The sequence below is a fragment of the Oncorhynchus clarkii genome, unplaced genomic scaffold (genome assembly GCF_045791955.1).
Source record: "Oncorhynchus clarkii lewisi isolate Uvic-CL-2024 unplaced genomic scaffold, UVic_Ocla_1.0 unplaced_contig_3571_pilon_pilon, whole genome shotgun sequence".
NCBI lineage: Eukaryota > Metazoa > Chordata > Actinopteri > Salmoniformes > Salmonidae > Oncorhynchus > Oncorhynchus clarkii.
The window spans coordinates 128,182-149,739 of NW_027260971.1; the positions used below are offsets into that span (position 1 = coordinate 128,182).

General features: G+C 45.3%; 1 protein-coding gene across 1 annotated transcript in view; it reads left to right on the plus strand.

The window, feature by feature from the left end:
• LOC139402732 (DNA annealing helicase and endonuclease ZRANB3-like) overlaps positions 1-21,558 on the plus strand; it is an 84,843-nt gene that overhangs the window by 15,875 nt on the left and 47,410 nt on the right. Inside the window, 5 exon segments of the mRNA XM_071146640.1 lie at positions 2,436-2,667; positions 3,527-3,612; positions 3,866-4,037; positions 12,580-12,714; positions 14,642-14,761. Coding sequence (XP_071002741.1) covers positions 2,436-2,667; positions 3,527-3,612; positions 3,866-4,037; positions 12,580-12,714; positions 14,642-14,761 — 745 coding nt within the window.

Consider the following 21,558-nt stretch of genomic DNA (forward strand, 5'->3'; position numbering starts at 1 on the left):
ACCCTAACCTTAACCACACTGCTAACCCTAATGTCTAACCCTAACCTTAACCACACTGCAAACCCTAATGTCTAACCCTAACCACACTGCTAACCCTAATGTCTATCCCTAACCTTAACCACACTGTTAACCCCTATGTCTAACCCTAACCTTAACCACACTGCTAACCCTAATGTCTAACCCTAACCTTAACCACACTGTTAACCCCTATGTCTAACCCTAACCACACTGCTAACCCTAATGTCTAACCCTAACCTTAACCACACTGCTAACCCTAATGTCTATCCCTAACCTTAACCACACTGCAAACCCTAATGTCTAACCCTAACCTTAACCACACTGTTAACCCCTATGTCTAACCCTAACCACACTGCTAACCCTAATGTCTAACCCTAACCTTAACCACACTGCAAACCCTAATGTCTAACCCTAACCACACTGCTAACCCTAATGTCTAACCCTAACCACACTGCTAACCCTAATGTCTAACCCTAACCACAATGCTAACCCTAATGTCTAACCCTAACCACACTGCTAACCCTAATGTCTAACCCTAACCACACTGCTAACACTAACCTTAACCACACTGCTAACCCTAATGTCTAACCTTAACCACACTGCTAACCCCAATGTCTAACCTTAACCTTAACCACACTGCTAACCCTAATGTCTAACCCTAACCTTAACCACACTGCTAACCCTAATGTCTAACCCTAACCTTAACCACACTGCTAACCCTAACCTTAACCACACTGCTAACCCTAATGTCTAACCCTAACCTTAACCACACTGTTAACCCCTATGTCTAACCCTAACCTTAACCACACTGCTAACCCTAATGTCTAACCCTAACCTTAACCACACTGCTAACCCTAATATCTAACCCTAACCTTAACCACACTGTTAACCCCTATGTCTAACCCTAACCTTAACCACACTGCTAACCCTAATGTCTAACCCTAACCTTAACCACACTGCTAACCCTAATGTCTAACCCTAACCTTAACCACACTGCTAACCCTAATGTCTAACCCTAACCTTAACCACACTGTTAACCCCTATGTCTAACCCTAACCACACTGCTAACCCTAATGTCTAACCCTAACCTTAACCACACTGCTAACCCTAATGTCTATCCCTAACCTTAACCACACTGCAAACCCTAATGTCTAACCCTAACCTTAACCACACTGTTAACCCCTATGTCTAACCCTAACCTTAACCACACTGCTAACCCTAATGTCTAACCCTAACCTTAACCACACTGCTAACCCTAATGTCTAACCCTAACCTTAACCACACTGCTAACCCTAATGTCTATCCCTAACCTTAACCACACTGTTAACCCCTATGTCTAACCCTAACCTTAACCACACTGTTAACCCCTATGTCTAACCCTAACCACACTGCTAACCCTAATGTCTAACCCTAACCTTAATCACACTGCTAAGCCTAATGTCTATCCCTAACCTTAACCACACTGCAAACCCTAATGTCTAACCCTAACCTTAACCACACTGTTAACCCCTATGTCTAACCCTAACCACACTGCTAACCCTAATGTCTAACCTTAACCACACTGCAAACCCTAATGTCTAACCCTAACCTTAACCACACTGCAAACCCTAATGTCTATCCCTAACCTTAACCACACTGTTAACCCCTATGTCTAACCCTAACCACACTGCTAACCCTAATGTCTAACCCTAACCACACTGCTAACCCTAATGTCTAACCCTAACCACAATGCTAACCCTAACCACACTGTTAACCCTAATGTCTAATCCTAACCACAATGCTAACCCTAACCACACTGTTAACCCTAATGTCTAACCCTAACCACACTGCTAACCCTAATGTCTAACCCTAACCACAATGCTAACCCCAATGTCTAACCCTAACCACACTGTTAACCCTAATGTCTAACTATAACCTTCAATTAAGACCAAAAAGCTCATTTTTGTTTTCCTGATTTTTACAACATAGTACATGTTGACTTTGCAGCTGGTCTATCTAAGGGAGATCTTTCAGTTCTGCCTCCTGGACAAGTCTCATGACAATACATGTTAACCTGCAGTTTAAAATTGTGAATGTGCAAATTGATATTTTCATTCCTGCTAAATGAACGTCTATTTTCTCAATCAATTTAGTTCAAGTTGACAGTATCAGTACAGCAGCAGTCAATGTTTTCACTGTTAGAGATTATTGATAATCGGTGTGTCTCTGTCCACTCTACAGAGGCAGTAAGGAAACAGTGTTGGGTTATGGGCTGGTCACCACAGACCCATTATAACACACTATAACCCATTATAACACACTATAACCCTCTGTGTGTTATATAGGGGGATCAGTAGCAGTAAGGTAACAGTGTTGGGTTATGGGCTGCTCACCACACACCCATTATAACACACTATAACCCTCTGTGTGTTATATAGGGGGATCAGTAGCAGTATGGTAACAGTGTTGGGTTATGGGCTGCTCACCACAGACGCACGCCCCCTGGTGGAGGCTCTGACCAGACAGAGGTTTAATGTGGTGGTGGTGGATGAATCCCACTACCTCAAGTCCAGGAACGCAGCCAGGTCTAAGATACTGGTACCACTCATCCAGAACGCCAAGCGGGCCATCCTACTGACGGGCACCCCGGCCCTGGGACGGCCAGAGGAGGTACGGTACCCCCGAAGGTCCGAACGTCCGAACACACGCCATCCCCCGATCACACATTTCTGTCCTATTCTGACATTTGAACCAGCTTGGCCCGCTGGGATCCTATCATTCCTTCAGTACTTCACAGACCATCTGCATTGAACCTGTCTGTACCTAGAGGAAGCATGAAGGGCTGGTTGAGTACAGATGGTCTGGGATTTAAAGGCTCTAGAAACCATTGCAGCTCTGTTCTTTCTGTAGTATTTATAACTTTAAAATGACACACACACACACACCAACCACAGAGCCCGTGCCAGAGAACCAGCATCCCTCCCTCCCTTCCACCCACACGTTACTATTGTTCACGACACCAAACCTTCCATTTCCCCGTGTAACAGCAGAGTATTCTTGGCTCCACTGTGCTGCTACAGTGCTTTGATGAGGACATTCACAGTGGCTGTAGTTATTCACATGGCTGCTGCCTGAAAAGCTCCATTTGAATAATTGTCCATTATTATCATCATGGTAGAAATGTTCCGTTTAGTGCCTTGAAGAGTGATGATGGTTAGAATGGAGGGGGCTGAACACATCTGCCACACCTCTCTCACACACACACACACACACACACACACCTCTCTCACTCACACACACACACACACACACACACACCTCTCACTCTCACACACACACACACACACACACCTCTCTCACACACACACACACACACACACACTCATACACACCTCTCTCACTCACTCACACACACACACACACAAATACACACACCTCTCTCACTCACACACACACACACACACACACACACACATACACACACCTCTCTCACTCACACACACACATTATATTTATTATGTTTCCACAGCTCTTTATGCAGATAGAGGCTCTCTATCCTAGGATGTTTGGAACGTGGAGTGACTACGCCAAACAATACTGTAACGCCCACTACAGGTAACGCCCTACACACACACACACACACACACACACACACACACACACACATGCAAACACACACATACAAACACACACACACACACATACAAACACACACACAGTAATAATGACCATTGGCATTGTGAAAATGCTACATCTCCCACTTTCCTCCCAAAATGACAAACAGCAGTGTGTACATACTGGGCAGTCGCATAATGACACTGCATCAGACAGACACACTGACCCAAACCCTGGTGTCTGTCCCTCTCAGGTTCTTTGGTAACAGGAGACAGTGGGACTGTCGTGGTGCCTCTCATCTTGAGGAACTCCACCAGCGTCTCAGTGAGATCATGATCCGGAGGCTGAAGGTCCAGGTCCTCCCCCAGCTACCCCCCAAAATACGCCAGCGCATCCCCTTCGACCTGCCCAAAGACGCTGCCAAGGTAAAGGACAGACAGACGGGCAGACAGATCGAAACACACATACACGCTGACAAACGGCTGGACGGACGGACCCCTCTAGGCAGAAGGGAGACGGGGTGCTAAATATTCTGAAAATATCCCCTCATTATCATATCTCTCTCCCTCACACTCCCCCACCCTCCCTCTCTTGCTCTCCCATCCTGTTGCTCGGCAATAGTATCCAATTTACACTAGTTATCATTTTATCTCCCATTGCCATATGGTTTTTATTTCAGTCTTGCCCTTTTCCATTCATAAGTAAAGTAGCCTTTCATACTGATCAGCACTCGCTGTCTGTTCTATAAAACTGAATGCATATTCAAACAGTAGCCAGTTCATTTCTATTTCATTGAACTTTATTTCCATCATATCTGTATTTTGTGGGCTCTTTTATCCACGATGAGCCCTGTGGACAGTATACTCAGCTCTCTACCCTGTGAGCTCTATACCGCTCTACCCTGTGAGCTCTCTACCCTGTGAGCTCTATACCTCTCTACCCTGTGAGCTCTATACCCTGTGAGCTCTATACCGCTCTACCCTGTGAGCTCTCTACCCTGTGAGCTCTATACCGCTCTACCCTGTGAGCTCTATACCCTGTGAGCTCTATACCTCTCTACCCTGTGAGCTCTCTACCCTGTGAGCTCTATACCGCTCTACCCTGTGAGCTCTCTACCCTGTGAGCTCTATACCTCTCTACCCTGTGAGCTCTATACCTCTCTACCCTGTGAGCTCTCTACCCTGTGAGCTCTATACCGCTCTACCCTGTGAGCTCTCTACCCTGTGAGCTCTATACCGCTCTACCCTGTGAGCTCTATACCTCTCTACCCTGTGAGCTCTATACCCTGTGAGCTCTCTACCCTGTGAGCTCTCTACCTCTCTACCCTGTGAGCTCTCTACCCTGTGAACTCTATACCTCTCTACCCTGTGAGCTCTCTACCCTGTGAGCTCTATACCTCTCTACCCTGTGAGCTCTCTACCCTGTGACCTCTATACCGCTCTACCCTGTGAGCTCTCTACCCTGTGAGCTCTATACCTCTCTACCCTGTGAGCTCTCTACCCTGTGAGCTCTATACCTCTCTACCCTGTGAGCTCTATACCGCTCTACCCTGTGAGCTCTCTACCCTGTGAGCTCTATACCGCTCTACCCTGTGAGCTCTATACTGCTCTACCCTGTGAGCTCTATACCGCTCTACCCTGTGAGCTCTATACCTCTCTACCCTGTGAGCTCTATACCCTGTGAGCTCTCTACCCTGTGAGCTCTATACCTCTCTACCCTGTGAGCTCTCTACCTCTTTACCCTGTGAGCTCTCTACCCTGTGAACTCTATACCTCTCTACCCTGTGAGCTCTCTACCCTGTGAGCTCTATACCTCTCTACCCTGTGAGCTCTCTACCCTGTGAACTCTATACCTCTCTACCCTGTGAGCTCTCTACCCTGTGAGCTCTATACCTCTCTACCCTGTGAGCTCTCTACCCTGTGAGCTCTATACCTCTCTACCCTGTGAGCTCTATACCGCTCTACCCTGTGAGCTCTCTACCCTGTGAGCTCTATACCGCTCTACCCTGTGAGCTCTATACCGCTCTACCCTGTGAGCTCTCTACCCTGTGAGCTTTATACCTCTCTACCCTGTGAGCTCTCTACCCTGTGAGCTCTATACCTCAAATCAAATTGATTTATAAAGCCCTTCTTACATCAGCTGATATCTCAAAGCGCTGTACAGAAACCCAGCCTAAAACCCCAAACAGCAAGCAATGCAGGTGTAGAAGCACGGTGGCTAGGAAAAACTCCCTAGAAAGGCCAAAACTTAGAAAGAAACCTAGAGAGGAACCAGGCTATGAGGGGTGGCCAGTCCTCTTCTGGCTGTGCCGGGTGGAGATTATAACAGAACATGGCCAAGATGTTCAAAGGTTTATAGATGACCAGCAGGGTCAAATAATAATAATCACAGTAGTTGTTGAGGGTGCAACAAGTCAGCACCTCAGGAGTAAATGTCAGTTGGCTTTTCATAGCCGATCATTAAGAGTATCTCTACCGCTCCTGCTGTCTCTAGAGAGTTGAAAACAGCAGGTCTGGGACAGGTAGCACGTCCGGTGAACAGGTCAGGGTTCCATAGCCGCAGGAAGAACAGTTGAAACTGGAGCAGCAGCACGGCCAGGTGGACTGGGGACAGCAAGGAGTCATCAGGCCAGGTAGTCCTGAGGCATGGTCCTAGGGCTCAGGTCCTCCGAAAGAGAGAGAATTAGAGAGAGCATACTTAAATTCACACAGGACACCGGATAAGACAGGAGGAGTACTCCAGATATAACAGACTGACCCTAGCCTCCCGACACAAACTACTGCAGCATAAATACTGGGGGCTGAGACAGGAGGGGTCAGGAGACACTGTGGCCCCATCCCATATACCTCTGTACCCTGTGAGCTCTATATCTCGTGAGCTCTAAACTCTTGTGATCTCTATATCCTGTGAGCTCTATACTCTGAGCTGTATAAACTAAGTGTGAACTCCATAATCTCTGAACTAGCTCTCTAGTCTAGTGTGTAAACTCTGTGATCTCTATATCCTGTGAGCTCTATACTCTGAGCTGTATAAACTAAGTGTGAACTCCATAATCTCTGAACTAGCTCTCTAGTCTAGTGTGTAAACTCTGTGATCTCTATATCCTGTAAGCTCTATACTCTGAGCTGTATAAACTAAGTGTGAACTCCATAATCTCTGAACTAGCTCTCTAGTCTAGTGTGTAAACTCTGTGAGCTCTATACCCTGTAAGCTCTATAGCTCTCTACCCTGTAAGCTCTATAGCTCTCTACCCTGTGAGCTCTAAACTCTGTGTGCTCTATAAACTGGCTGAAGGTCCAGGTCCTCCCCCAGCTACCCCCCAAAATACGCCAGCGCATCCCCTTCGACCTGCCCAAAGACGCTGCCAAGGTAACGGACAGACAGACGGGCAGACAGATCGAAACACACATACACGCTGACAAACGGCTGGACGGACGGACCCCTCTAGGCAGAAGGGAGACGGGGTGCTAAATATTCTGAAAATATCCCCTCATTATCATATCTCTCTCCCTCACACTCCCCCACCCTCCCTCTCTTGCTCTCCCATCCTGTTGCTCGGCAATAGTATCCAATTTACACTAGTTATCATTTTATCTCCCATTGCCATATGGTTTTTATTTCAGTCTTGCCCTTTTCCATTCATAAGTAAAGTAGCCTTTCATACTGATCAGCACTCGCTGTCTGTTCTATAAAACTGAATGCATATTCAAACAGTAGCCAGTTCATTTCTATTTCATTGAACTTTATTTCCATCATATCTGTATTTTGTGGGCTCTTTTATCCACGATGAGCCCTGTGGACAGTATACTCAGCTCTCTACCCATTGAGCTCTATACCGCTCTACCCTGTGAGCTCTCTACCCTGTGAGCTCTATACCTCTCTACCCTGTGAGCTCTATACCGCTCTACCCTGTGAGCTCTCTACCCTGTGAGCTCTATACCGCTCTACCCTGTGAGCTCTATACCCTGTGAGCTCTATACCTCTCTACCCTGTGAGCTCTCTACCCTGTGAGCTCTATACCTCTCTACCTTGTGAGCTCTATACCGCTCTACCCTGTGAGCTCTCTACCCTATGAGCTCTATACCGCTCTACCCTGTGAGCTCTCTACCCTGTGAGCTCTATACCTCTCTACCCTGTGAGCTCTATACCTCTCTACCCTGTGAGCTCTCTACCCTGTGAGCTCTATACCGCTCTACCCTGTGAGCTCTCTACCCTGTGAGCTCTATACCGCTCTACCCTGTGAGCTCTATACCTCTCTACCCTGTGAGCTCTATACCCTGTGAGCTCTCTACCCTGTGAGCTCTCTACCTCTCTACCCTGTGAGCTCTCTACCCTGTGAACTCTATACCTCTCTACCCTGTGAGCTCTCTACCCTGTGAGCTCTATACCTCTCTACCCTGTGAGCTCTCTACCCTGTGAACTCTATACCTCTCTACCCTGTGAGCTCTCTACCCTGTGAGCTCTATACCTCTCTACCCTGTGAGCTCTCTACCCTGTGAGCTCTCTACCCTGTGAGCTCTATACCCTGTGAGCTCTATACCGCTCTACCCTGTGAGCTCTCTACCCTGTGAGCTCTATACCGCTCTACCCTGTGAGCTCTATACTGCTCTACCCTGTGAGCTCTCTACCCTGTGAGCTCTATACCGCTCTACCCTGTGAGCTCTATACCTCTCTACCCTGTGAGCTCTATACCCTGTGAGCTCTATACCCTGTGAGCTCTATATCTCTCTACCCTGTGAGCTCTCTACCTCTCTACCCTGTGAGCTCTCTACCCTGTGAACTCTATACCTCTCTACCCTGTGAGCTCTCTACCCTGTGAGCTCTATACCTCTCTACCCTGTGAGCTCTCTACCCTGTGAACTCTATACCTCTCTACCCTGTGAGCTCTCTACCCTGTGAGCTCTATACCTCTCTACCCTGTGAGCTCTCTACCCTGTTAGCTCTATACCTCTCTACCATGTGAGCTCTATACCGCTCTACCCTGTGAGCTCTCTACCCTGTGAGCTCTATACCGCTCTACCCTGTGAGCTCTATACCGCTCTACCCTGTGAGCTCTCTACCCTGTGAGCTTTATACCTCTCTACCCTGTGAGCTCTCTACCCTGTGAGCTCTATACCTCAAATCAAATTGATTTATAAAGCCCTTCTTACATCAGCTGATATCTCAAAGCGCTGTACAGAAACCCAGCCTAAAACCCCAAACAGCAAGCAATGCAGGTGTAGAAGCACGGTGGCTAGGAAAAACTCCCTAGAAAGGCCAAAACTTAGAAAGAAACCTAGAGAGGAACCAGGCTATGAGGGGTGGCCAGTCCTCTTCTGGCTGTGCCGGGTGGAGATTATAACAGAACATGGCCAAGATGTTCAAAAGTTTATAGATGACCAGCAGGGTCAAATAATAATAATCACAGTAGTTGTTGAGGGTGCAACAAGTCAGCACCTCAGGAGTAAATGTCAGTTGGCTTTTCATAGCCGATCATTAAGAGTATCTCTACCGCTCCTGCTGTCTCTAGAGAGTTGAAAACAGCAGGTCTGGGACAGGTAGCACGTCCGGTGAACAGGTCAGGGTTCCATAGCCGCAGGAAGAACAGTTGAAACTGGAGCAGCAGCACGGCCAGGTGGACTGGGGACAGCAAGGAGTCATCAGGCCAGGTAGTCCTGAGGCATGGTCCTAGGGCTCAGGTCCTCCGAAAGAGAGAGAATTAGAGAGAGCATACTTAAATTCACACAGGACACCGGATAAGACAGGAGAAGTACTCCAGATATAACAGACTGACCCTAGCCTCCCGACACAAACTACTGCAGCATAAATACTGGGGGCTGAGACAGGAGGGGTCAGGAGACACTGTGGCCCCATCCCATATACCTCTGTACCCTGTGAGCTCTAAACTCTGAGCTGTATAAACTAAGTGTGAACTCCATAATCTCTGAACTAGCTCTCTAGTCTAGTGTGTAAACTCTGTGATCTCTATATCCTGTGAGCTCTATACTCTGAGCTGTATAAACTAAGTGTGAACTCCATAATCTCTGAACTAGCTCTCTAGTCTAGTGTGTAAACTCTGTGATCTCTATATCCTGTGAGCTCTATACTCTGAGCTGTATAAACTAAGTGTGAACTCCATAATCTCTGAACTAGCTCTCTAGTCTAGTGTGTAAACTCTGTGATCTCTATATCCTGTAAGCTCTATACTCTGAGCTGTATAAACTAAGTGTGAACTCCATAATCTCTGAACTAGCTCTCTAGTCTAGTGTGTAAACTCTGTGAGCTCTATACCCTGTAAGCTCTATAGCTCTCTACCCTGTAAGCTCTATAGCTCTCTACCCTGTGAGCTCTAAACTCTGTGTGCTCTATAAACTCAGTGTGAACTCCATAATCTCTTAATTAGCCTCTGTGAGCTCTCTAGTAGTGTGTAAACTACTCTGTAAGCTTCACTCTCCGCTAGCCTCTGTGTGAGCTCTCTAGTGTGTAAGCTACTCTGTAAGCTTCACTCTCCGCTAGCCTCTGTGTGAGCTCTCTAGTGTGTAAACGTTACTCTGTGAGCTCTAAACTCTGTGCGCTCCGCTATGCTCCTCTCCTCTCTGTATAAGGCTGAAGTAATGAGGTAGAACTCATCCTCTGTTACCTCTGTCAGCCAGAGGAATGCATGGCTCACACATTCCCTCTTTTCTCTCTCTCTATGATCTCTCTCTCTCTCTCTCTCTCTCTCTCTCTCTCTCTCTCTCTCTCTCTCTGGGATCTCTCTCTCTATGATCTCTCTCTCTCTGGGATCTCTCTCTCTATGATCTCTCTCTCTCTCTCTCTGTGATCTCTCTCTTTCTCTGGGATCTCTCTCTGTGTGATCTCTCTCTCTCTCTCTGATTCACTCTCTTTCTCTGTCTCTCTCTCTCTTTCTCTGTCTCTCCCTCTCTCTCTCTCTCTCTCTCTCTCTCTGTCTCTCTCTCTCTGTCTCTCTCTCTCTCTCTCTCTCTCTCTCCTCTCTCTCCTCTCTCTCTCTCTCTCTCTGTCTCTCTCTCTCTCTCTCTCTCTCTCCTCTCTCTCTCTCTCTCTCTCTGTCTCTCTCTCTGTCTCTCTCTGTCTCTCTCTCTCTCTCTCTGTCTCTCTCTCTCTCTCTCCTCTCTCTCTCTCTCTCTCTCTCTCTCTCTCTCTCTCTCTCGCAGTACAAAGAGACCTCACCTGCTGCTGCACTCAAATCACATGCTGTCAACACACACACACACACACACACACACACACACACACACACACACACACACACACTCCTCAGCCTACGCTCTCCACTGGCTGGCTAATTTAAGGACTGTATGTATGCAGTCAGTGTGAATGAAGTAATTAATTTATGCATGTATGGTGCATTCAGAAAGTATTCAGACCCCATGACTTTTTCCACATGTTGTTACGTTACAGCCTCATCGATGACATTTAAATAAAGGTGAAATTTAAAAAAAAAATACATTCAAAAAATACATTCAAAAAATACATTCAAAAAATACTTGCAAATGGGTTTCGGATCTGTACAATTCAGATGTATCTGTTGTCTTCTCAGAGCTGCTTCCTACTGCCTTTCTACAGTAATACCCCTAACTCCCCTAAATACTCCTCTGTACTGCCTTTCTACAGTAATACCCCTAACTCCCCTAAATACTCCTCTGTACTGCCTTTCTACAGTAATACCCCTAACTCTCCTAAATACTCCTCTGTACTGCCTTTCTACAGTAATACCCCTAACTCCCCTAAATACTCCTTCGTACTGCCTTTCTACAGTAATACCCCTAACTCCCCTAAATACTCCTTCCTACTGCCTTTCTACAGTAATACCCCTAACTCCCCTAAATACTCCTTCGTACGGCCTTTCTACAGTAATACCCCTAAATACTCCTTCATACTGCCGTTGTACAGTAACTCCCCTAAATACTCCTTCATACTGCCTTTCTACAGTAACTCCCCTAAATACTCCTTCATACTGGCGTTGTACAGTAACTCCCCTAAATACTCCTTCATACTGCCGTTGTACAGTAACTCCCCTAAATACTCCTTCATACTGCCGTTTTACAGTAACTCCCCTAAATACTCCTTCATACTGCCGTTGTACAGTAACTCCCCTAAATACTCCTTCATACTGCCGTTATACAGTAACTCCCCTAAATACTCCTTCATACTGCCGTTATACAGTAACTCCCCTAAATACTCCTTCATACTGCCGTTATACAGTAACTCCCCTAAATACTCCTTCGTACGGCCTTTCTACAGTAATACCCCTAAATACTCCTTCATACTGCCGTTGTACAGTAACTCCCCTAAATACTCCTTCATACTGCCTTTCTACAGTAACTCCCCTAAATACTCCTTCATACTGGCGTTGTACAGTAACTCCCCTAAATACTCCTTCATACTGCCGTTGTACAGTAACTCCCCTAAATACTCCTTCATACTGCCGTTTTACAGTAACTCCCCTAAATACTCCTTCATACTGCCGTTGTACAGTAACTCCCCTAAATACTCCTTCATACTGCCGTTATACAGTAACTCCCCTAAATACTCCTTCATACTGCCGTTATACAGTAACTCCCCTAAATACTCCTTCATACTGCCGTTATACAGTAACTCCCCTTGTACAGTACTCCCCTAAATACTCATTGAATTTCACCTTGAAGAACAGACTGTGTGTGATTTATTGTATTGGGCTAGTGTGTTCTCCATCTTCAACATCCCCTTGTCACAATCCAGCTATAATTGGGCTAGCCCATGTGACCTACCTATGCACTACTGACGTTAGGAGAGGGAGAGGAGAGGAGAGGAGAGGAGGGGAGGGGAGGGGAGAGGAGAGGAGCAGCGTCTTTGGGAATTGTCTTGTCTTTCGTTTTCTCCCTCCTCCTTTCTCTCCCTGAAGGAGGAAAAGTAGGGTATCATCCACAGCAACATGTTCTGCCCTTATGTATGTGTGTGTGTGTGTGTGTGTGTGTGCGTGTGCAGGAGGCGAGCGGCAGCTTGGAGGAGTGGGAGCGCCTGATGAGGACCATGGGTTCGGGGGTCTCTGCCACGGACAACCCCTTCACTGAAGTCATGGGGCTCGTGACACGCATGTACAAACAGACCGCCATCGCTAAGGTACAGTGTATATACACACACAGGCACCTAACCCCCTCCTGGCCCAGCACTTCTGCACCGTTCTAGAAAAGGGTCGCTCTCGCTCTTTCTCTGTCTCTCGCTCTGTCTCACTCTCTTTCTCTCTCTCTCTCTCTCTCTCTCTCGCTCGCTCGCTCTCTCTCTCTCTCTCTCTCTCTCTCTCTCTCTCTCTTTGTGTCTCTCTTCGCTCTCTCTCTCTCTCTCTCTCTCTCTCTCTCTCTCTCTCTGTGTCTCTCTCTCTCTCTGTGTCTCTCTCTTTGTGTCTCTCTCTCTCTTTGTGTCTCTCTTCGCTCTCTCTCTCTCTCTCTCTCTGTGTCTCTCTCTCTCTCTCTCGGTAGAGAGGTTGTTTGTTGAAGGGCGATGTCAAAAGGTGAGAAGCATGTTTTTTTTCTTCTCCTCAGATGCAAGGCCCTCCCTCCCATAGGTTATTATGCTTCACATTACTCAGAGCGCATCGCCATGGGAACAGAGTGAAGGTCTGCCACCCCTTAGTGAAAGCATTCTGGCTGGCCATCATAACTCTGGACAGCCATAACTGTGGCCTTTCAATTTCTCAGTTTTTTTCGAAAGTAAACCTTTTCGACACAGCAGAACCGAACCCAAATATAGCGGAACCTTTCCAAGGCGTTACTTCTAATGTGGTTGCCATGGTAACGCCAACAGGCAAGAATGTCAGCCGTTAACATCCAGGTGACTTTAAGTGAAGGAAGCTGACTTGGTACGCAGGATACAAATGTTTTTCAACAGAAAACAGAAAACGAGCACAGATAGTACCTCCACCTGTTTCGCTCCGTTTTGGACCGTTTTACTTTTTGTTTGGTGTCTAACTGAACATGACCCAGGCTCCTCTGTAATAAGGATCCCGACACCAAGGTTAACAAAGCCTCAGACGGCCTCCGCCTGACGAACGTAATCAACGGAGGAATCCTTCCTCACCGGTTGGCTTGTTTCGCTCCGTCTTGTTTGCTGATTGGTTCCTCAGTTTCCCTTCCTCCGCTTGATTAAAGTTCACCGTTGCGTCGCTGTAGACGTGTCATCCTCCTGTCTCATTTCCTCGCCCTTTTGGTTGGCTGCCGCTACACACACACTGACAGAAAATAACTTTTTTGGGGGTGAGTGGATACACACACACACACACACACATCTCATGTCACTTCTGAAGCGTATGTGAATGCCTGGCGAGTGGACCATGGATGCATCCCAAATGGCACCCTATTCCCTACATGGTGCCCTACTTTTGACCAGAGCGCTATGGGCCTTGGTCAAAAGTAGTGCACTACATAGGGAATAGGGTGTCATGTTGGGACCGAGTTTGGCAGTGTGAAGGGGGACAGGGTTTTTATTTTTACCCCGTCTACCAGCAGCAGCAGATGCTCCCAATTACCCAGAGACCCTGCTGCCTCTGATGATGGACTTTAAAGAGAGATAACATATCACTGCTTCAGTGGACAGGAAGTTTGTGTTGCACTAATTAAACTTCTGCAGAGTTAAAAGCAACCCAGCAACCCAGTAATGAGAAGTTCCCATTAGCAGATGGAGGAGGGGGCTTCTAGCTAGACCTGCTTAGACCTACTTTCATTATCCTCCCTCTGAGAGGAAAGGCCTTCTGATAATTAACAGTCCAAGTCTCTAGGTGAGGGAGGAGAGACTGGTGAGAGAGGTCTGAAGTCCAGGAGGTGTGTGGCATGTGGACAGCAGGACAGGACTGTCGATTGGGGGGGGGGGTTATCGTATATGTGGTCCTTCAAGACAAATATATGTGAAGTCTTGAGTATGTGTCTCATAGCAATTCATGATTCATTCCCTTCCTTCCTGTGGTTGATTTCCCCTGTATGGCCTTCGCATAGAGATGTATTCTAATATGTTGTTGTTGCATTTCTATTGGCCCCTCTGTGGTCTCCTCCTATAGGCCGGGGCAGTGAAAGACTACATAAAGATGCTGCTGGAGACTGAGAAGTTAAAGTTCCTGGTGTTCGCTCATCACCTGACCATGCTACAGGCATGTACCGAGGCTGTCATCGAAGCCAAGGTAACGGTTGTTCACTCATCACAACTAATGGACAGGCACACCTCTCCCACGGTTCAGCAGCCCCTCTGTCACAAATTCCCCACTAAGGGGCCGTCTCTGTCCCTCTCCCTGACACAGCACACAGATGTGCCCTCAGGCACTTTCTCAGACCTGTCAAACTATTATGGAGATTGTTCCATACCTGTCTTCAAATCCTAAACCACTTAAAGGTTGAGGAAGTTACTCTAGAAGCCAGCACATTCATTACTTACCAACACCTGCTGCAAATTCCACTAAAACTACATCACATATTGAAGTTGACATTTCTTGCGTCGTCTAACAACACTTTCATGAATCTAGGAAAGTTGTGTGGTTCAGAGTGCAGTATTTTTTTTGTTTCATTGTGAAACATGTTTGCTAGCTAAGGGCTTTGAAGAAAATAAGATTTCAACTAATAGGGAAAAGTATCTAAAAAAGTAACTATACTGAACAAAAATATAAAGCAACATGCAACAATTTCAAATATTTGACTGAGTTCCAGTTCACATAAAGAAAACGGTAATGTAAATAAATACATGAGGCCCTGATCTATGGATTTCACATGACTGGGAATACAGATATACATCTGTTGGTCACAGATACCTTTAAAAAGAAAAGGTAGGGGTGTGGATTAGAAAACCAGTCAGTATCTGGTGTGAACACCATTTGCCCCATGCAGCACGACACATCTCCTTCACATAGAGTTGATCAGGTTGTTGATTGTGGCCTGAGGAATGTTGATCCACTCCTCGTCAATGACTGTGCGAAGTTGCTGGATATTGGCGGGAACTGGGAACACGCTGTCGTACACGTCGATCCAGAGCATCCCAAACATGCTCAATGGGTGACACGTCTGGTGAGTATGCAGGCCATGGAAGAACTGGGATATAAGATGCCTGATGAAGACCTAAGTGTCAAAACGCTGTTGTAAATAAATATCACCTGGGAGCCTGAGCAGCAGTCTAAATCAATATCACCTGGGAGCCTGAGCAGCAGTCTAAATCAATATCACCTGGGAGCCTGAGCAGCAGTCTAAATCAATATCACCTGGGAGCCTGAGCAGCAGTCTAAATCAATATCACCTGGGAGCCTGAGCAGCAGTCTAAATCAATATCACCTGGGAGCCTGAGCAACAGTGTGCAGCGTTTTCCTTTCTGTTGTCCAGGAGTTTGTCTTCACCTCCAGCAGCTACAGAAAGTACCTGGATGTTCTTCAGCTTTTGTACATGGAAGAACTGGGACATTTTCAGAATCCAGGAGTCGTGTCCAGATCTTTGTGACGTGGGGCTGTGCATTTATCCTGCTGAAACATGAGGTGATGGCGGCAGATGAATGACACGACAATGGGCCTCAGGATCTCCTCACGGTATCTCTGTGCATTCAAATTGCCATCGATAAAATGCAATTGTGTTTGTTGACCGTAGCTTATGCCTGCCCGTACCATTCACAACATTGACATCAGCAAACTGCTCGCGAACATGACGCCATACGCGTGGTCTGCAGTTGTTGGACGTACTGCCAAATTCTCTAAAACGACGTTGGTAAAAACAAAACCATATTATGGAAAGAACAGCTCAAATAAGCAAAGAGAAACGGCAGTCCATCATTACTTTAATTAAGACATGAAGGTCAGTCAATACGGAACATTTCAATAACTTTTAAAGTTTCTTCAAGTGCAGTCGCAGAAACCATCAAGCGCTATGATGAAACTGGCTCTCATCAGGACCGCTACAGGAAAGGAAGACCCAGAGTTACCTCTGCTGCAGAGGATAAGTTCATTAGTTACCAGCCTCAGAAATTGTAGCCCAAATAAATTCTTCACAGAGTTAAAGTAACAGACACATCTCAACATCAACTGTTCAGAGGAGACTGTGTGAATCAGGCCTTCATGGTTCAATTGCTGCAAAGAAACCACAACTAAAGGACACCAATAAGAAGAAGAGACTTGCTTGGGCCAAGAAACAATGGAAGCAATGGACATTAGTGTATATCAAATCCTTTCTGGGTGGGGAGGGGCAAACTTAAAACTCTCTGTTATTGGCAGAGAGGTTTGGAACTCGCTTTGTTATTGGTCGATTAACCAATTTGCCGCCTGGTATGTCCCCAGCCGAAACACCTGCCCATGCAAACTGGTTGATTAGAGGATCCTGTGTATGTTGTATTTTCAACCAGCAACTATGTGGAAATAACACTTTTACAGTGTTAGTTTTATCAACTGTTGTACAATAAAATAAAACACAATAAAAATATACTTTTGACTGACTGCACTGGGCCTTTTATAAATCCACAGTTATTTCATTCGATTTTCAGTTGTACAGCAGCCCACCACTTTGTTTTGCCATAAAGCTGAGGGATTCGGCTGGAGAAATGTAACCTCGTGTTCCTACTGGACAGGCGTCACAAAACCCTGATGTTGTCGTCACAGCCCTGTAGGGACCATGATTCCCTGGCGTGGGGGTCATAGACTGTCACTGTTTGCACAACACCAGTGAGTTCCACCCTGTAGCTGCAGGTAACCTAGCGGTTCGGAGCATTGGGCCTGTAACCGAAAGGTTCCAAACCCCGAGCGGACGAGGTGAAAAATCTGTCGATCTGCCCTTGAGCAAGGCACTTAACCCAAATTGCTCCTGTAAGTCACTCTGGGTAAGAGCGTCGGCTAAATGAATAAAATGTAGATGCCCTGTGTGTGTTTGGCTCTGAGTGCAGAACGGCAGATACATGTTAGTGTGATGTACATGTGTGTTTTCCCCTCAAGTCTATACATGTTAGTGTTGTGTACATGTGTGTTTTCCCCTCAAGTCTATACATGTTAGTGTTGTGTACATGTGTGCTTTCCCCTCAAGTCTATACATGTTAGTGTTGTGTACATGTGTGTTTTCCCCTCAAGTCTATACATGTTAGTGTTGTGTACATGTGTGTTTTCCCCTCAAGTCTATACATGTTAGTGTTGTGTACATGTGTGTTTTCCCCTCAAGTCTATACATGTTAGTATTGTGTACATGTGTGTTTTCCCCTCAAGTCTATACATGTTAGTGTTGTGTACATGTGTGCTTTCCCCTCAAGTCTATACATGTTAGTGTTGTGTACATGTGTGTTTTCCCCTCAAGTCTATACATGTTAGTGTTGTGTACATGTGTGCTTTCCCCTCAAGTCTATACATGTTAGTGTTGTGTACATGTGTGCTTTCCCCTCAAGTCTATACATGTTAGTGTTGTGTACATGTGTGTTTTCCCCTCAAGTCTATACATGTTAGTGTTGTGTACATGTGTGTTTTCCCCTCAAGTCTATACATGTTAGTATTGTGTACATGTGTGTTTTCCCCTCAAGTCTATACATGTTAGTGTTGTGTACATGTGTGCTTTCCCCTCAAGTCTATACATGTTAGTGTTGTGTACATGTGTGTTTTCCCCTCAAGTCTATACATGTTAGTATTGTGTACATGTGTGTTTTCCCCTCAAGTCTATACATGTTAGTGTTGTGTACATGTGTGCTTTCCCCTCAAGTCTATACATGTTAGTGTTGTGTACATGTGTGTTTTCCCCTCAAGTCTATACATGTTAGTGTTGTGTACATGTGTGTTTTCCCCTCAAGTCTATACATGTTAGTGTTGTGTACATGTGTGTTTTCCCCTCAAGTCTATACATGTTAGTATTGTGTACATGTGTGTTTTCCCCTCAAGTCTATACATGTTAGTGTTGTGTACATGTGTGCTTTCCCCTCAAGTCTATACATGTTAGTGTTGTGTACATGTGTGTTTTCCCCTCAAGTCTATACATGTTAGTGTTGTGTACATGTGTGCTTTCCCCTCAAGTCTATACATGTTAGTGTTGTGTACATGTGTGCTTTCCCCTCAAGTCTATACATGTTAGTGTTGTGTACATGTGTGTTTTCCCCTCAAGTCTATACATGTTAGTGTTGTGTACATGTGTGTTTTCCCCTCAAGTCTATACATGTTAGTATTGTGTACATGTGTGTTTTCCCCTCAAGTCTATACATGTTAGTGTTGTGTACATGTGTGCTTTCCCCTCAAGTCTATACATGTTAGTGTTGTGTACATGTGTGTTTTCCCCTCAAGTCTATACATGTTAGTATTGTGTACATGTGTGTTTTCCCCTCAAGTCTATACATGTTAGTGTTGTGTACATGTGTGCTTTCCCCTCAAGTCTATACATGTTAGTGTTGTGTACATGTGTGCTTTCCCCTCAAGTCTATACATGTTAGTATTGTGTACAGGTGTGTTTTCCCCTCAAGTCTATACATGTTAGTGTTGTGTACATGTGTGCTTTCCCCTCAAGTCTATACATGTTAGTGTTGTGTACATGTGTGCTTTCCCCTCAAGTCTATACATGTTAGTGTTGTGTACATGTGTGCTTTCCCCTCAAGTCTATACATGTTAGTGTTGTGTACATGTGTGCTTTCCCCTCAAGTCTATACATGTTAGTGTTGTGTACATGTGTGTTTTCCCCTCAAGTCTATACATGTTAGTGTTGTGTACATGTGTGTTTTCCCCTCAAGTCTATACATGTTAGTGTTGTGTACATGTGTGCTTTCCCCTCAAGTCTATACATGTTAGTGTTGTGTACATGTGTGCTTTCCCCTCAAGTCTATACATGTTAGTGTTGTGTACATGTGTGCTTTCCCCTCAAGTCTATACATGTTAGTGTTGTGTACATGTGTGCTTTCCCCTCAAGTCTATACATGTTAGTGTGATGTACATGTGTGCTTTCCCCTCAAGTCTATACATGTTAGTGTTGTGTACATGTGTGCTTTCCCCTCAAGTCTATACATGTTAGTGTTGTGTACATGTGTGCTTTCCCCTCAAGTCTATACATGTTAGTGTTGTGTACATGTGTGTTTTCCCCTCAAGTCTATACATGTTAGTGTTGTGTACATGTGTGCTTTCCCCTCAAGTCTATACATGTTAGTGTTGTGTACATGTGTGCTTTCCCCTCAAGTCTATACATGTTAGTGTTGTGTACATGTGTGTTTTCCCCTCAAGTCTATACATGTTAGTGTTGTGTACATGTGTGCTTTCCCCTCAAGTCTATACATGTTAGTGTTGTGTACATGTGTGCTTTCCCCTCAAGTCTATACATGTTAGTGTTGTGTACATGTGTGCTTTCCCCTCAAGTCTATACATGTTAGTGTTGTGTACATGTGTGCTTTCCCCTCAAGTCTATACATGTTAGTGTTGTGTACATGTGTGCTTTCCCCTCAAGTCTATACATGTTAGTGTGATGTACATGTGTGCTTTCCCCTCAAGTCTATACATGTTAGTGTTGTGTACATGTGTGCTTTCCCCTCAAGTCTATACATGTTAGTGTTGTGTACATGTGTGCTTTCCCCTCAAGTCTATACATGTTAGTGTGATGTACATGTGTGCTTTCCCCTCAAGTCTATACATGTTAGTGTTGTGTACATGTGTGCTTTCCCCTCAAGTCTATACATGTTAGTGTTGTGTACATGTGTGCTTTCCCCTCAAGTCTATACATGTTAGTGTTGTGTACATGTGTGCTTTCCCCTCAAGTCTATACATGTTAGTGTTGTGTACATGTGTGTTTTCCCCTCAAGTCTATACATGTTAGTGTTGTGTACATGTGTGCTTTCCCCTCAAGTCTATACATGTTAGTGTTGTGTACATGTGTGCTTTCCCCTCAAGTCTATACATGTTAGTGTTGTGTACATGTGTGTTTTCCCCTCAAGTCTATACATGTTAGTGTTGTGTACATGTGTGCTTTCCCCTCAAGTCTATACATGTTAGTGTTGTGTACATGTGTGCTTTCCCCTCAAGTCTATACATGTTAGTGTTGTGTACATGTGTGCTTTCCCCTCAAGTCTATACATGTTAGTGTTGTGTACATGTGTGTACTTTCCCCTCAAGTCTATACATGTTAGTGTTGTGTACATGTGTGCTTTCCCCTCAAGTCTATACATGTTAGTGTGATGTACATGTGTGCTTTCCCCTCAAGTCTATACATGTTAGTGTTGTGTACATGTGTGCTTTCCCCTCAAGTCTATACATGTTAGTGTTGTGTACATGTGTGCTTTCCCCTCAAGTCTATACATGTTAGTGTGATGTACATGTGTGCTTTCCCCTCAAGTCTATACATGTTAGTGTTGTGTACATGTGTGCTTTCCCCTCAAGTCTATACATGTTAGTGTTGTGTACATGTGTGCTTTCCCCTCAAGTCTATACATGTTAGTGTTGTGTACATGTGTGCTTTCCCCTCAAGTCTATACATGTTAGTGTGATGTACATGTGTGCTTTCCCCTCAAGTCTATACATGTTAGTGTTGTGTACATGTGTGCTTTCCCCTCAAGTCTATACATGTTAGTGTTGTGTACATGTGTGCTTTCCCCTCAAGTCTATACATGTTAGTGTTGTGTACATGTGTGCTTTCCCCTCAAGTCTATACATGTTAGTGTTGTGTACATGCGTGCTTTCCCCTCAAGTCTATACATGTTGAACCAGCCATTGGCAGTGATACCACTCACACTTGAAATGGCTTGTGTTTTCACTAGAACAGACTGTGTAGAAACTCAAAGCGAAGGGATCACTGTCGCTTCCTCTCTTTCCAACCAAGGAGAGAGGAGATTCAGCAACACTGAATGTGGAATTTATTTCATTACTTTTTTTATGAACCAATTACTTTTTAGCAATAAAGACGCTTTAAAATAAAAAAAATGTATTCCATTGTTCTCCAAGTGTTGCTGAATCTCATCTCCAATTATGTAGAAACTCAAAACAGAAGTTTGTAAAATACACACACACACACACTG